The following is a 17,921-nucleotide window of genomic DNA, read 5'->3' on the forward strand; positions in this document are numbered from 1 at the left end:
TTTAGCTCTTACAGTGTGCTGATTATTGCTCAGGAATGTATAAAGTAATGCGTTCGGTACTAAATCTGTCACATATATTGCTCTAATGCGTGTTGCTTTGATAGATAAGTCTGCAGTGTGGCTCTGTTTAATTAGTCTCTTGATCGACCTTGATGCAGGAAGAAGTGTGAGCTGTAAAGATAGAGGAGGGGGAAAAAGAAAAAGACTTGACTTGGATAGCGCAAAATGTGCCGTGTTCGGGTTTTAAAATGGGAAAACTACAGTACAGGGTTTTAAATGGTTTTTCAGTCTCGTGAGTACTTTTTAGATGATTTCGGTGCCATCCTATTGTAATCATCTCATCTCATTATCTGTAGCCGCTTTATCCTGTTCTACAGGGTCGCAGGCAAGCTGGAGCCTATCCCAGCTGACTACGGGCGAAAGGCGGGGTACACCCTGGACAAGTCGCCAGGACATCACAGGGCTGACACATAGACACAGACAACCATTCACACTCACATTCACACCTACGGGGCGGCACGGTGGTGTAGTGGTTAGCGCTGTCGCCTCACAGCAAGAAGGTCCTGGGTTCGAGCCCCGGGGCCGGCGAGGGCCTTTCTGTGTGGAGTTTGCATGTTCTCCCCGTGTCCGCGTGGGTTTCCTCCGGGTGCTCCGGTTTCCCCCACAGTCCAAAGACATGCAGGTTAGGTTAACTGGTGACTCTAAATTGACCGTAGGTGTGAATGTGAGTGTGAATGGTTGTCTGTGTCTATGTGTCAGCCCTGTGATGACCTGGCGACTTGTCCAGGGTGTACCCCGCCTTTCGCCCATAGTCAGCTGGGATAGGCTCCAGCTCGCCTGCGACCCTGTAGAACAGGATAAAGCGGCTAGAGATAATGAGATGAGATGAGATTCACACCTACGGTCAATTTAGAGCCACCAGTTAACCTAACCTGCATGTCTTTGGACTGTGGGGGAAACCGGAGCACCCAGAGGAAACCCACGCGGACACGGGGAGAACATGCAAACTCCGCACGGAAAGCCCCTCGCCGGCCACGGGGCTCGAACCCGGACCTTCTTGCTGTGAGGCGACAGCGCTAACCACTACACCACCGTACCGCCCCTATTGTAATCATTTTTTAAAAATACCATCAACTGTTCAGTCCACGCAGATTATCAGTGAACCATTGAGTTAACAACAATGACCGATATCTACATCTGAAAACGTAATGGGGAAAAGGGGTTATTTAGGTTATTTTGGAAGTATTGTTTTTGTTTAAGAGAAGTGTTTTAATTACACACCAACAAGAAACAGTATTTGATTTGTAAAAGGGAAAGATGTCATAGGCAGGGGAAGTCCTGTGGCTTCTGGGGAAACTACAGCGTGGGCCTCAGAAACTCACTCAAGCGACATTCCAAACCGCAAAACAACACACTAAAGGGTGTCAAAACATTACACCACCCAAGGCATCATGTCATAGATGATGTTTCAAAGCACATTTTTAAATGGTATGTCAAAATAGTACTCGGTTATCAAAATAATATCAAAACTTCTTATCATCTTGAAAACACTGCTGTAGTAAACAATACACACCAGAGTGCTTCCATCCATCCATCCATCCATTATCCATAACCGAGGACTGCTACAGGCTGATAGTCTGCTCTAAAATCGATCGTGTTATTTTTAACACACACCATTTTTGATAGATTTTGAGAGTTACAAAGCTACACTGTTACTGAATACACTTAAGAAACTACACTCGTGTGCTGGGGGAATCCTTAAAGGTTCTGTGTACAACTCAACAAAACAGCGTTTCACTCTCCGTTTCAAGTTATAAAGCCAAAGCCAGGAAACTTCTAAAAAGTACAAGTGGCATTTTTTCTAAGGCTGCTCTTGTCCACGAATCCGTGTGGCTTCTTCAAGGTTGTCTGTTTTAAATTTCCCGTGATCATCTCATCTCATCTCATTATCTCTAGCCACTTTATCCTGTTCTACAGGGTCGCTGGAGCCTATCCCAGCTGACTACGGGCGAAAGGCGGGGTACACCCTGGACAAGTCGCCAGGTCATCACAGGGCTGACACATAGACACAGACAACCATTCACACTCACATTCACACCTACGCTCAATTTAGAGTCACCAGTTAACCTAACCTGCATGTCTTTGGACTGTGGAGGAAACCTACGCGGACACGGGGAGAACATGCAAACTCCGCACAGAAAGGCCCTCGCCGGCCACGGGGCTCGAACCCAGGACCTTCTTGCTGTGAGGCGACAGCGCTAACCACTACACCACCGTGCCGCCTCCCGTGATCATAATATGAGATAAATATTTATCATGAGCAATGGCACGGTGGTGTAGTGGTTAGCGCTGTCGCCTCACAGCAAGAAGGTCCTGGGTTCGAGCCCAGTAGCCGGCGAGGGCCTTTCTGTGTGGAGTTTGCATGTTCTCCCCGTGTCCGCGTAGGTTTCCTCCACAGTCCAAAGACATGCAGGTTAGGCTAATTGGTGGCTCTTAATTGACCGTAGGTGTGAATGAGAGTGTGAATCTTTATGCGTCAGCCCTGTGATGATCTGGCGACTTGTCCAGGGTGTACCCCGTTTCCACACCATAGTCAGTTGGGATAGGCTTCAGCTTGCCTGCGACCCTGTAGAACAGGATAAGCGGCTACAGATGATGGATGGATGGATGGATGGATGGATATTTATCATGAGCAAGTTGATTCAGGAGTGAGTTGTTTCTGCAGTGAATGACTGACTCGACTCAATCCATGATGGAATCAAGAGTTTCAGCTCCATGCGACTGACGCACCCCCGTCTTAAAAGGTACTTAGGGTCTTCATAAATGGGTTCTATGCTGATCCTTGGAAACATGGAAACACTCATAGTTTTCATTCAAGGATACGAGTTTAAACTAGCTATTATTATAGAAATGAAAATTTTCTTTTCTACGCTTAGCCATTGATGTAAGGTACAGTGCAGGGGTTAGCGCTGTCGCCTCATAGCAAGAAGGTTCCAGGTTCAAACCTCAGCCTTGGCTGAGGTCTTTCTGCATAGAGTTTGCACGTTCTCCCCACACCCTGTGGATTAGGTCACTCTAAATTGCCCATGTGTATGAATGGTGGTTCGTCTCTGGATTAGCCCTGCGACAGATTAGAAGAAGAAGAAGAAACCTTTATTTGTCGCATGCACACTTTGAGCACAGTGAAATTCATCCTCCGCATTTAACCCATCTGAAGCAGTGGGCAGCCATACTACAGCGCCCGGGGAGCAGTCAGGGGTCAGGTACCTTGCTCAAGGGCACTTCAACCCAAGGCCGCCCCACGTTAACCTAACTGCATGTCTTTGCACTGTGGAGGAAACCGGAGCACCTGGAGGAAACCCACGCAGACACGGGGAGAACATGCAAACTCCAGACAGAAAGGCCCTCGCCGGCTGTTGGGTTCAAACCCGGAACCTTCTTTCTGTGAGGCGACCGTGCCGCCCAGATTAGTGATCTTTCCAGGGTGCCTCTCGCGTAGATTGGATCCAGCTTCCCCCATGACCCTGAGGTATAAACTGTATAGCTGATGGATGGACGTGAAAAGGTGTTTGTCCTGAACTTCAATGCAAGATCTCTTGCAAATGGCATACACTTACACCGATCTTTAACAACCTAGGCCTTTTGATTGGAGGAAAACCTATTTCATATTCGCACTTTAGACAATGTTTATGGTGACTCTGGGCTGTGTACCTTTCAAGATATTAGAGACGGGTATAATTTGCCTGTATGCTCGTTCTTTTTCTACCTGCAGCTTAGATCATCTCTACTGACACATGGTGCCCTGGGGCAACAATTTTTACCAATCCACCCACTATACAAGTTACTCATTACACGAACTAAAAATAGAGGTATGGTCTCTGCATTATATCACTTCTTCCTGGAGGCCTCTTATAACGAATTACCACTTGACAGAATGTGGAGGCGTGATTGCCCCAATCTTGATTCTGATTTTGAATGGTCACAGGTCTGGGCAAATATTAGGGAGGCTTCCTGCAACCCAGACCACCAGCAGATCCACTTTAACTATATACACAGAACATATTTAACCCCTCGCAAGCTCCATTGTATGAAGTTGGTAAGCGATCCCTTGTGTAGCTTATGTTCTATGAAAGCCTCTGGCACTGTTTTGCATATGATGTGGAATTGCCCTCCTGTTTCACAGTTCTGGTCTAAAATGGCAGCCTGTCCTTCTGCTAAACGATCTGTCAGAGATGAATATTACTAATCTTAAAAAGCGCATTGTTCTAGCCGGCCTGACAGCTGCCAAGAAGTTGATTTGCGTTGCGATGGAAACCTCCCCATTCTCTCACCATCAGACACTGGGCCCTTACTTTCCTGGATGTAACTGATTTAGAACTGTCAATTGCTTGAGTTAATGGTGCGAGTGAGGCTACCATAAACAACTGGCACGCAGCAGCTGATTCGCTGAAAGAACTTCTAGGATGAACTCTTCCCTTACTTGATGCCTTTTCGTGAGACTTGTTTCCCCTGAGTGAGTGTGTGGGTATGCGTTAGAGATATACAATCTATAGGATGCCAGTAGACTTGAGTGAGCGTACCCAATGAGTGTAGTGCTGGGGTGCCCTTTTCTCCCTTTTTCTCTCTTTCTTTCTCCCCTTTTGGTTTCATTTGTTTGGACCTTATTTACTTGCAAAGTTATTATTATCTGTAGCTGCTTATCCTGTTCTACAGGGTCGCAGGCAAGCTGGAGCCTATCCCAGCTGACTACGGGCGAAAGGCGGGGTACACCCTGGACAAGTCGCCAGGTCATCACAGGGCTGCACATAGACACAGACAACCATTCACACTCACGTTCACACCTACGGTCAATTTAGAGCCACCAAATAGGCTAATCTGCATGTCTTTGGACTGTGGGGGAAACCGGAGCACCCAGAGGAAACCCACAGGGAGAACATGCAAACTCCGCACAGAAAGGCCTTCGTCGGCCGCTGGGCTCAAACCCGGGACCTTGCTGTGAGGCGACAGCGCTAACCACTACACCACCGTGCTGCGTTATTATTATTATTATTATTATAAGTAGTAGTAGTTGTAGTAATTATTTGTTACTGTCAATTCTTGTACCGTCTTTATTGTCCAATTAACGAGTTGTGTTTTCAGTTGTAACTCGTGTTCTTGTTCAAATTAACATTGGGTCACAAAAAGTGAAAAGGTGTTTGTTTTGCTTTCTATTTAGGAAGAAGAGGGCGGCACGGTGGTGTAGTGGTTAGCACTGTCGCCTCACAGCAAGAAGGTCCGGGTTCGAGCCCCGTGGCCGGCGAGGGCCTTTCTGTGCGGAGTTTGCATGTTCTCCCCGTGTCCACGTGGGTTTCCTCCGGGTGCTCCGGTTTCCCCCACAGTCCAAAGACATGCAGGTTAGGTGAACTGGTGACTCTAAATTGACCGTAGGTGTGAATGTGAGTGTGAATGGTTGTCTGTGTCTCTGTGTCAGCCCTGTGATGACCTGGCGGCTTGTCCAGGGTGTACCCCGCCTTTCGCCCGTAGTCAGCTGGGATAGGCTCCAGCTTGCCTGCGACCCTGTAGAACAGGATAAAGCGGCTAGAGATAATGAGATGAGATGAGATTTAGGAAGAAAAAAAGAATCAAGCCCAAATATTGTGCTTGTGATTACATGGGCTGTGATCTAAGCAATTTTTGCGACTTTCCGGTATTAAACCAATGAAATACTGTATGTGTTGGTCACAGGTCAGTTCTCCTTATTTATCATGTTTCTTTCTTATTCCACATCACCTTGTGTTTTGTCATGTGCCATCGCGGTGTGTGTGGGCAGTGAAGTGAGGAGGGCTGAACCAGGCGCGTCTTCTTTAAGAGCGCGTCCTCCGACTCGCTGCCATTTAAAGCTTGTCGCATCCCAGCGCGTCACGACTTTACCCGACTATCACAATTCATCGCACGTACAGTCGGCCCGGCTGAAGGCGATGGCGTCCGTTACGTTAGGACAACACCCGGGTCGGCACCACCTTGACTCAGAGAAGATGTTCTTCCCCAAATTGGCGGACAAGGGGAAGAAATTAATGCGCAAATCGTCACAGGAGAAAATGACGCGAGAGCGCGCGGCGGCATCAGCAGCAGCACCGACAGTGCCATTACTAATGCACCGACCGTCTTCAGACACGATCAGCGGGACAGGGTTAGAGATGTGTGACAGCAGTGATGCACAACCGCCACGTAGTACACCTACAGACGGGACGGCGGACGCGGACAGAGTCCCTGCGGCGCAGTGCGCACTGGAACGCGCGTTTAACGACGCGGCTCAGACGCGCAGCCGCACCGACGCGCCAAACGCCAACACGAACAACAACGGCATCGTCAACAGAAATCACCCTCGGAGAAGCTCGGCGAAAAACATCAGCGAGCTTTCACCCCGGTCAGGAGGCAAACGCGTCAAGATCAGGTCCCTATCCGCAGATGGAGATGGGTTCGAAGGACTCCAGCTCGAGCGGCTCACGCAGGGCAGAAGCGGCGTCGTGAGGCTCATGCGCAATGATCAGCGGAGGAGACAAGCGTGGTCCATTTTCGATCAAGGTGAGCCCAGGATGAAGGAGGAAAAAGGAGAAGGACACCTTTTCGTCTCGCTCAGGGTCACGCAGGATTGGTGCGACGCGTGCAACCGGCGGATCAAGAGCGCAGCGCTCCGGTGCGAATGTAAGTTGATTCAGGAATGACTCTTTTCGATTCTCACTGAACGACTCTTTAGAAGTGAATCGATTCTCTGTCATAATAGAGTTGCAGCTGCCAGGAAAAAAAAAAGCACAATTTTGGGGGAGGGGGTATTTATTTATTTTTATTTTTTTTTAAATAATAGCTCTAGATCTAGCTTCTAAGTCGTATCTGGATTTCCTGAAATCTTACTAGCCTAGGATGCATGACAAAAATGTAACTTGATTCAGAAACGAGTCATTTCTGTACTGAACGACTCTTTGGAAGTGAATTGATTCTCTGTCATAATAGAGTTGCAGCTGCCTAAAAAAAACAAAACTCTTTTTTTTTTTGGGGGGGGGTGCCTTTTTTTTGGCTTATAGCTCTAGATCTAGCTTCTAAGTCGTATCTGGATTTCCTGAAATCTTACTAGCCTAGGATGCATGGCAAAAGTGTAACTTGATTCAGGAACGAGTCATTTCTGTACTGAACGACTCTTTGGAAGTGAATCGATTCTCTGTCATAATAGTGTTGCAGCTGCCAGGAAAAAAAGCACAATTTTGGGGGAGGGGTATTTTATCTCATCTCATTATCTCTAGCCGCTTTATCCTTCTACAGGGTCGCAGGCAAGCTGGAGCCTATCCCAGCTGACTACGGGCAAAAGGCGGGGCACACCCTGGACAAGTCGCCAGGTCATCACAGGGCTGACACATAGACACAGACAACCATTCACACTCACATTCACACCTACGGTCAATTTAGAGTCACCAGTTAACCTAACCTGCATGTCTTTGGACTGTGGGGGAAACCGGAGCACCCGGAGGAAACCCACGCGGACACGGGGAGAACATGCAAACTCCACACAGAAAGGCCCTCGCCGGCCCCGGGGCTCGAACCCAGGACCTTCTTGCTGTGAGGCGACAGCGCTAACCACTACACCACCGTGCCGCCCGGGGTATTTTATGATTATTATTATTTTTTATAATAGTTTTAGATCTAGCTTCTAAGTCGTATCTGGATTTCCTGAAATCTTACTAGCCTAGGATACATGACAAAATTGTAACTTGATTCAGGAACGAGTCATTTCTGTACTGAACGACTCTTTAGAAGTGAATCAATTCTCTGTCATAATAGAGTTGCAGCTACCTGAAAAAAAAATCCCTCTTTTTTTTTTTTTTGGGGGGGGGGGGGTTTAAATCTTTTGGCTTATAGCTCTAGAGCTAGCTTCTAAGTCGTATCTCGATTTCCTGAAATCTTACTAGCCTAAGATACATGACAAAAATGTAACTTGATTCAGGAACGAGTCATTTCTGTACTGAACGACTCTTTAGAAGTGAATCGATTCTCTGTCATAATAGAGTTGCAGCTGCCAGGAAAAAAGCACTCTTTTTGGGGGGGGGGGGGGGGGTGGCTGATAGCTCTAGATCTAGCTTCTAAGTCATATCTGGATTTTCTGAAATCTTACTAGCCCATGATACATGACAAAAGTGTAACTTGATTCAGGAACGAGTCTTTTCTGTACTGAATGACTCTTTGGAAGCGAATCGATTTTCTGTCATAATAGAGTTGCAGCTGCCTGAAAAAAAATCTCTCTTTTTTGGCTGATAGCTCTAGATCTAGCTTCTAAGTCGTATCTCGATTTCCTGAACTCTTACTAGCCTAGGATACATGACAAAAGTGTAAGTTGATTCAGGAACGAGTCTTTTCTGCACTGAACGACTCTTTAGAAGTGAATCGATTCTCTGTCATAATAGAGTTGCAGCTACCTGAAAAAAAAATCACTCTTTTTTTTTTGGGGGGGGGGGGGGGGGGGGGTTGTAAATTTTTTGGCTTATAGCTCTAGAGCTAGCTTCTAAGTCGTATCTCGATTTCCTGAAATCTTACTAGCCTCGGATACATGACAAAAGTGTAACTTGATTCCAGAAAGAGTAATTTCTGCACTGAACGACTCTTTGGAATCTATTTTCAAGCATGATTGAATCTAGAGTTGCAGCGACGTGAGATTGTTTACCCTACAATGTCAGAAAAGTCTTTGTGTGTGTTGGGGGGTATTTTATGATAAAAAGCTCTAGATCTTGATTCTAATTCATATTTAAATATCGTGAAATCTTAGTTGATTCAGAAACGAGTCTTTTCCGCAGTGAACGACTCGAACCGATTCTCGAGCATGATGGAAACTAGAGTTTCAGCGACAGGATGTGTTTGATTTCCATTTTTTTTTAAGTAGAAGCTCATTTTAGCTCTGGCTTGCATTTTTTTCTTAAATCATTTTGGTTAAAGCTTTTCTAGAATCACAATCCAATGAACCCTTTCAAGTGCTTTTCTAAAAGTGTACATTTGCACAAATGAGCTTATTAGATATTAGTTTAATAACAGTTGCGAATAGATTATGATTGTAAATGTGGTTTTAAATGCACATTTTTTAAAGGAGCATTCAAGGGTTCCTAAAGGGTTCTTTAGAGAGTCAGGTGTCTTATTGTAATAAATGGAAAGTCCACACTTTTTAGGGTTCACTCAGAGAGACAAAAATTTCGAGGATAAACGTGCTATTATTATGATATAAACTAGAGTTTTCCTTAATTCTGAAAATAAAATGTATAGATAAATGATAGACTTACACCATAAATGTGAGTGGCTGTAGGAAATCAAAACGGTAACAGTGCAACATTTCTTGTTATGGCCGTCATGTTGAATCAAATGAATCATAACTCATGTGGCAGCAGTTTGCATAATCAATCATAGAAACACTTTCAGATTTGAGAGAATCGGTCCAACAGACGTTCATTTCAAAAGAATGGAATGATGAAGTGAGTCGTGATCATTGCGCATCACTCCATTTCCTTTCGCAGACTAGTTCCCTTGTACCAAGTTGATACAGAAGATGGTAGGCTGCATCTGAATATCTTGCACTTGTGCTCTATGGGTTACTGCGTAGCACAAGAAAATCTAGATGTGTGTGTATATATATATATATATATATATATATATATATTATATATATATATATATATATATATACACACAGTGGGGCAAAAAAAGTATTTAGTCAGCCACCAATTGTGCAAGTTCTCCCACTTAAAAAGATGAGAGAGGCCTGTAATTTTCATCATAGGTACACTTCAACTATGAGAGACAGAATGGGGGGAAAGAATCCAGGAAATCACATTGTAGGATTTTTAATGAATTAATTGGTAAATTCCTCGGTAAAATAAGTATTTGGTCGCCTACAAACAAGCAAGATTTCTGGCTCTCACAGACCTGTAACTTCTTCTTTAAGAGGCTCCTCTGTCCTCCACTTGTTACCTGTATTAATGGCACCTGTTTGAACTCGTTATCAGTATAAAAGACACCTGTCCACAACCTCAAACAGTCACACTCCAAACTCCACTATGGCCAAGACCAAAGAGCTGTCAAAGGACACCAGAAACAAAATTGTAGACCTGCACCAGGCTGGGAAGACTGAATCTGCAATAGGTAAGCAGCTTGGTGTGAAGAAATCAATTGTGGGAGCAATTATTAGAAAATGGAAGACATACAAGACCACTGATAATCTCCCTCAATCTGGGGCTCCACGCAAGATCTCACCCTGTGGGGTCAAAATGATCACAAGAACGGTGAGCAAAAATCCCAGAACTACATGGGGGGACCTAGTGAATGACCTGCAGAGAGCTGGGACCAAAGTAACAAAGGCTACCATCAGTAACACACTACGCCGCCAGGGACTCAAATCCTGCAGTGCCAGACGTGTCCTGCTTAAGCCAGTACATGTCCAGGCCTGTCTGAAGTTTGCTAGAGAGCATTTGGATGATCCAGAAGAGGATTGGGAGAATGTCATATGGTCAGATGAAACCAAAATAGAACTTTTTGGTAAAAACTCAACTTGTTGTGTTTGGAGGAGAAAGAATGCTGAGTTGCATCCAAAGAACATCATACCTACTGTGAAGCATGGGGGTGGAAACATCATGCTTTGGGGCTGTTTTTCTGCAAAGGGACCAGGACGACTGATCCGTGTAAAGGAAAGAATGAATGGGGCCATGTATTGTGAGATTTTGAGTGAAAACCTCCTTCCATCAGCAAGGGCATTGAAGATGAAACGTGGCTGGGTCTTTCAGCATGACAATGATCCCAAACACACCGCCCGGGCAACGAAGGAGTGGCTTCGTAAGAAGCATTTCAAGGTCCTGGAGTGGCCTAGCCAGTCTCCAGATCTCAACCCCATAGAAAATCTTTGGAGGGAGTTGAAAGTCCGTGTTGCCCAGCGACAGCCCCAAAACATCACTGCTCTAGAGGAGATCTGCATGGAGGAATGGGCCAAAATACCAGCGACAGTGTGTGAAAACCTTGTGAAGACTTACAGAAAACGTTTGACCTCTGTCATTGCCAACAAAGGGTATATAACAAAGTACTGAGATGAACTTTTGTTATTGACCAAATGCTTATTTTCCACCATAATTTGCAAATAAATTCTTTAAAAATCCTACAATGTGATTTCCTGGATTCTTTCCCCCCATTCTATCTCTCATAGTTGAGGTATACCTATGATGAAAATTACAGGCCTCTCTCATCTTTTTAAGTGGGAGAACTTGCACAATTGGTGACTGACTAAATACTTTTTTGCCCCACTGTATATATATATATGATCATTACAAGCTTACTATCTGTCCCAGGTTTCACATGTTCTCCCTGTGTGTTTCTGTTTCCTCTGGGTTCTCTGGTTTCCTCCTACCTCCCAAACATATCAGGAGGTGAACTGGCTACACGAAATTGACCCTGTGTGTTAACACATGTGTGCACTGTGCCCGTTATAGGCGCATACCATCTTGTGTGTATTCCCACCTGGCACTCAGTGCTCCTGGGATAGGCTCTGGATCCTAACTGGTGACTGGAAATGAATGAATGAATGAATGAATATAGGCACACTTATAATTGGCACAAAATGATTCATTCATTTACCTTTTCGAATAGGGGTGAATATTTTTTCTGTATTTCAAGAGGTACACAAGAAGACGAGAAAAAGAAACATTTTTCCAGACAAGTATGCCAAATATGCCTTGAGAAAACACTATCACTTTTATCTCTCACCTAGAGCTAAGGACAACTCTGTGTGTGTGTGTGTGTGTGTGTGTGTGTGTGTGTGTGTGTGTGTGTGTGTGTGTGTGTGTGTGTGTGGAGGGGGGACAAGAGGCAAACAGTATAGCATTATCAATCATACCGTAGGAGGGCAAACTAAGTAGGGAGTATAACTCCAAATACACCAGCACTGAAGACTTTGTGGGTTCATCTGGTATTTCCTGCTGTAGGAGGGTGTTGTTTTGTGTCTCGAATCATGTCATAACCCAGAGCATTTCATCAAAATGATGCCTTCAGATATGAGCTGGGGATTTTTTGGCAGACACAAGGGTCTTGCAAGGAGGCAAGTAAAAGGGGACGTCCCCTTCAGGGGTCATTGTTTGTTTTGAATTGCACTATATGTCTTATACCAACAGCCCCACAGCTGTTACTCACAGGGGCTTGATGTTTGGTGTGTGTCTGTGTATCTATGTGATGGAGTCCTTGGTTTGTTTTTGTAAGTAGAGCAGAAAATGTGACTTTTGAAAGCATCCGCTTCTTTAGTGTGAACATAAATAGTTGCTTTGGGATTAATGGGAGACCTTTTAGCTCGAAGAACACTGTTTGTAGGGCACGGTAACTTCCTCACACGCAGCCTATTTAGAAACAGTTATTCACGCTGTCTGTGAGTCCATGAATCCAGGTTTTGTGAAATAAATACAGTATCTTGCAAAAGTATTCATCCCCCTTGGTGTTTGTCCTGTTTTGTCGCATTACAAGCTGGAATTAAAATGGATTTTGGGGGGGTTAGTACCATTTTATTTACACAACATGCCGACCACTTTAAAGGTGCAAATTGTTGTTTTATTGTGACACAAACAATAATTAAGATGAAAAAAAAACAGAAATCTGGAGTGTGCATAGGTATTCACCCCCTTTCATATGAAACCCCTAAATAAGAGCTGGTCCAACCAATCCACTTCATAAGTCACATAATTAGTTGATTAAGATCCACCTGTGTGCAATCAAAGTGTCACATGACCTGTCACATGATGTCTGTATATGTAAATCAACCTGTTCTGGAAGGACCCTGACTCTGCAACATGACTAATCAAGAAACATGAAAACCAAGGAGCCTCCAAACAGGTCAGAGACAAAGTTGTGGAGGAGTATAGATCAGGGTTGGGTTATAAAAAATATCCTAAACTTTGAATATCCCAGGGAGCACCATTAAATCCATTATAGCAAAATGGAAAGAATATGGCACCACTACAAACCTGATAAGAGAAGGCCGCCCACCAAAACTCACAGACCGGGCAAGGAGGGCATTAATCAGAGATACAACAAAGACACTAAAGATAACATTGAAGGAGCTGCAAAGATCCACAGCGGAGATGGGAGTATCTGTCCATAGGATCACTTTAAGCCGTACACTCCACAGAGTGAGGCTTTATGGAAGAGTGGCCAGAAAAAAAAGTCATTGCTTAAGAAAACATGTCTGGAGTTTGCCCAACAGCATGTGACAGACTCCCCAAAGACATGGAAGAAGATTCTTTGGTCAAATGAGACTAAAATTGATCTTTTTGGCCATCATGGGAAATACCATGTGTGGCGCAAACCCAACACCCTGAGGACACTATTCCTACAGTGAAGCATGGTGGTGGCAGCATCATGCTGTGGGGATATTTTTCATCTGCAGGGACAGGAAAGCTGGTCAGGACTGAAGGAAAGATAGATGGCACTAAATACAGGGCAATTCTGGAGGAAAACCTGTTTGAGTCGGCCAACGGTTTGAGACTGGGACGAAGGTTCACGTTCCAGCAGGACAATGACCCGAAACATACTGCTAAAGCTACACTGGAGTGGGTTAAAGGGAAACTTTTAAATGTCTTGTAATGGCCTAATCAAAGCCCAGACCTCAATCCAATTGAGAATCTGTGGCATAACTTGAAGATTGCTGTACACCAACGCAACCCATCTATCTTGAAGGAGTCGGAGCAGTTTTGCCTTGAGGAATGAGCAAAAATCCCAGTGGCTAGATGTGCTAAACTAATAGAGACATACCCCAAGAGACTTGCAGCTGTAATTGCAGCAAAACGTGGCTCTACAAAGTATTGACTTTTGGGAGGTGAAAACCGATGCACACTCCAGATTTCTGGTTTTTTTTTTTCATCTTAATTATTGTTTGTGTCACAATAAAACAACAATTTTCACCTTTAAAGTGGTCGGCATGTTGTGTAAATCAAATGGATCAAAAATCCATTTTAATTCCAGCTTGTAATGCGACAAAACAGGACAAACACCAAGGGGGATGAATACTTTTGCAAGACACTGTAAGTAATATGGAGATGGCTCCACTTTGCCGTTGAATGAACTGACATTTGAAAATAGGTGAAAATACCCGACACGTCCTGCTTTCACTTTAATTAAAAGAGAATTTCAGTTTCACTCCCTTTCACTCTGTCAGCTCCCGTCCTCCTTCCCAGAAAAGATAAGATCCGGCATTCTTTCCTTCTGACACTGCCATCTAAAAAAATAATAAAAGAAAAATTGTCCCTTCCAACTCCCGGACCTGCTTTCTTATTCTTCCTTTCTTACTCGTATGACTGTTATAAATGAATCTCACAGCAGTTACATAAATAATGAGTTAACATAAATAATTAAATAATAATAATAATAATAATAATAATAGTCATATTTGTAAGATGCTCGAAATGTTATTTAACGGTTTTCCGTTATAGGTTCGAGTGTGTGAATCATTGTTTGCATCTAGAGGTTCTAACATGTCAAGAACCTCATGTCGAAGCTCATGTGGAACTCCATACCGCCCTGTGGGGAAGTGATTTTGACTCATCTCTTTCACCGAAACGTTTCCTGTTCGTGTGTCTAACTTGGCCCACAACAGGGAGCAAGTTCACAATAGTAAAATGATCCTGTGGCCTTGTGCTGTATTTGTGTGGAGCGAGAGAGAGAAACAGATGGAGAAAGAGATGAAGAGGAATGGAGAGAGTGTGTTACAGAGAGATAAAGTTAGTATGAATGCGTGTGTGTTGGAGAGAACGAGACAATAGGAGAACGTGCAATGTGTGAAAGAGCGTCCACAGAAATGACTGTGTGTGTTGGCAGTGTGTCAGATGTGTTTTGGTATGATTGGTCTAATCGTGAAAAACTGGTGATGATTTTTAGTCAAGGCAGGAGGAACAAGAGGAACATACTGATAAACATCTGACCACAAAGAGTTCCCTATATATATATATATATATATATATATATATATATATATATATATATATATATATATATATATATCTTTTAGGTTACGTCTTTTAAAAAACAAAAAAGAACCCTCTTTTTCATTTTATTTTCTTTAATATTAATTCATAACGCTGCTGAGAAAATATTTTACTAAGGATGCCGAGGAATCCCCAAGCTAATAGGACGTGCCTGGGTCGACCCTTTTGTCGACCATAAATGACACTAATTGTCTGATGTATGCACTGTATATATGCTGTACATCTCTAAAAACATTTCACTTTCTGATTTCAAAATGAAAAACAATAGCACTGGCTCCTGAATGGTGAACATAAAACAGACTGTCTTGTCTTCCGAGAGCCCCTCAGTGTTCGAATCCCGACAATGCCACTGCAGTCCGTGGCCGGGAGCCAAGAGAGAGAGCAAAATTGGCTGTCCTTTCTGGGTGGGAGGGATGGCATACTCTCTCTCATCTGTGAATCACAGCAACACTAGCCATGTGTGAAAGTCTTTGAGCTCATGTATGTGGAAGAGGGCAAATAGCACTGTCGAATGATGGGGAGATGGAGCCAGATGGCGGGTACGATTTCGTCAAGGGTACCTTGATGACGCTTTGCACACTATTGGCATTATCTTAACCAGCTTCATGAGGTAGCCACCTGGAATGCTTTTCAGTTAACAGTTGTGCCTCGTCAAAAGTTAATTAGTGCCTTCTTAATGTGTTTGAGATCAAATAGTAAATAATAAAAATACAGTCAATAGCCCTATTCAACACCACAACTGTAGTAATCCATATTATGTCAAAAACCGCTCGACTAAATAAAGAGAAACGACATCCATCGTTACTTTTTAATTAATAAAAATAAAGCAAAACCATTGAATTAGAAGGTGCGTACATTCCACGGACCCCATCAGAACCGATGAACTATTCAAATATTACAATTTATCAAGCGTGTACAGTAATATTCTTTCTCTTTATTCGAGCCGTAGCGCTTCTTGTTCTTGAATGTTTCAGTAATAGAGCACATTAGATCCAAACGTTTAATTAATATTGGCTGGCTTTGAGTGGTCTATCACAGGGCTTTTCAAAGTGTGGGGCGCGCCCCCCCCCGGGGGGCGCCAGAGTTCTTCAGGGGGGGCGCAACGTGAGAGACAAAATGGATCGGTTTTTAGCTGTCTATGGTTTTTAGTACCTAAAGCTACAGTGAGTGAGGAGACAAAGTCTGGGCCAAGCAAAAAAACAGAGCCTCCAGGATGTTGCGATTTGCAACTTCAGCGCAAATTCAACCAATCCCCGCGAATTCAGGGCAGTGTTGCAATTATATCCAATCACCGCAACTTTCCCGCAAATTTGACCAATCGTTGGCGTCGTCTTGAGGTGACGTCGACAAACTACCTTCCGCCTTACTTCCGTGTGTTCAAGAGAAGCAGCATGCGCGTCGTGTTGCCAGATTGGATGATTTCAAGTGCATTTTGGCGGGTTTTGAACATATTTTGGACTGGAAAACGTCAGCAGTATCTGGCAACACTGAAAGTGTGTTATGTTTACAGTGAAGGACTGTGTGCACTTTATTTATTTTTTTTTTACTTAATACAAGAAGTTAATGGATGCCAACATTTTTGCCAAAATGGTATTTTATTTTCCATTGTTTAGGCAGCTTCAGCATCATACTGTGAGATTCTGTTCAAATTGTTTTTTTCTTCTATGAAGCCTGAGCCATTTATTTTATTAGTTTATAATTATTGTTTAATTTAGTCTTCAGGAGAGACTGCCTGTACACAGTACTAGTATTAATAGGTTTTTTTTTTTCTTACATGAAAGCTGAGGCATTTCTATTATATTTTAAGGTAACTTCATAGTGCTGTGAGGTTCTCTGCACTTTAACTTTTGAACCAACAGGTGCATTTGGATAAGTAAAGCCTATTTTTCTGCATTTTTGTAGTCCTGGTAATCTTTTATATTGGTAAAGTTGTTTATAGGACCATTTCTCTTTGTTTTTTTTAATCAATAGTTTTTCAGTAATAACTTAATATTTAACATATCACTCAATTTTAATCACAAAAAGAGAAAATCGCCACAATTTCTCGCAACTTTCACTTCCTCCCGCAATGTAATCGCAACAAAAACCTAAAAAACACCGCAACTTTCATCGCAATTTTTTGGAAAACCCCCCGCAACATCAGACATTTTAGCCCGCAACAATCACAAAAAAGGCCCGCGGAATCCTGGGGGACTGGAAAAAGAAGGAAGTATGACCACGATTATTTAAAGTTTGGATTTTCATGGACTGGATCTGAAGATGCTCCACTGCCACAGTGTGTTGTCTGCCAAGAGATGCTAGCTAACGATGCTATGGGATGTTTAAAATGTGTAAAACAAGATGTTTTAAAAAGCACAGATGTTTAAAATGTGAAAAAGAAAAAAATGTGTACAACAACCATTTTTTTAAAAATACGAATGGAACATTAAGTATAGCAACAACAAAAATTGTAAGGGGGGCGCTGTTGTTTATTTGCTCTCCGAGGGGGGGCTGACTCTCCCACACTTTGAAAACCCCTGGTCTATCAGATATATTCCATTCAGCTAGCATGATATTGAACAAGTCGAAGATGCGCTGTTCGCGCAGCAGTCCAGTTACCTTCCAGCCGGTGTAGCGTTAGCGTTAGCTAAGGCCAACGCTAGCTTACCCGTGACTCGGTGCTGTTAGCGCGGCAGTCCAGTTACCTTCCAGTCGGTGTAGTGTTAGCGAAGGCCAGTGCTAGCGCAGTCAACCTGATTATTATTATTTTCCCTGTGTAATTTACTTAGTTGCTTTTAAAATCAACATCGATAGCTACACACAACGGAGCGACCCGGCAGCCAAAATTCTCTCAAAATCTTCCGTTTTTAACGAAGCAAGCCTGGCAGCCATGTTTGTTTACAAATTGTCACTGTCGCTTGC

General features: G+C 43.6%; 1 protein-coding gene across 1 annotated transcript in view; it reads left to right on the top strand.

Moving 5' to 3' along the window:
* Window positions 1–5,902: 5,902 nt before the first annotated feature.
* The window catches only part of rassf5 (Ras association domain family member 5), a 112,928-nt gene continuing 100,909 nt past the window's right edge, over window positions 5,903–17,921 (top strand). Inside the window, exon 1 of the mRNA XM_060910564.1 lies at window positions 5,903–6,684. Coding sequence (XP_060766547.1) covers window positions 5,958–6,684 — 727 coding nt within the window. The 5' untranslated portion in view covers window positions 5,903–5,957. The remainder of the gene's footprint in view (window positions 6,685–17,921) is intronic.

Source organism: Neoarius graeffei, chromosome 26, assembly GCF_027579695.1.
Source record: "Neoarius graeffei isolate fNeoGra1 chromosome 26, fNeoGra1.pri, whole genome shotgun sequence".
NCBI lineage: Eukaryota > Metazoa > Chordata > Actinopteri > Siluriformes > Ariidae > Neoarius > Neoarius graeffei.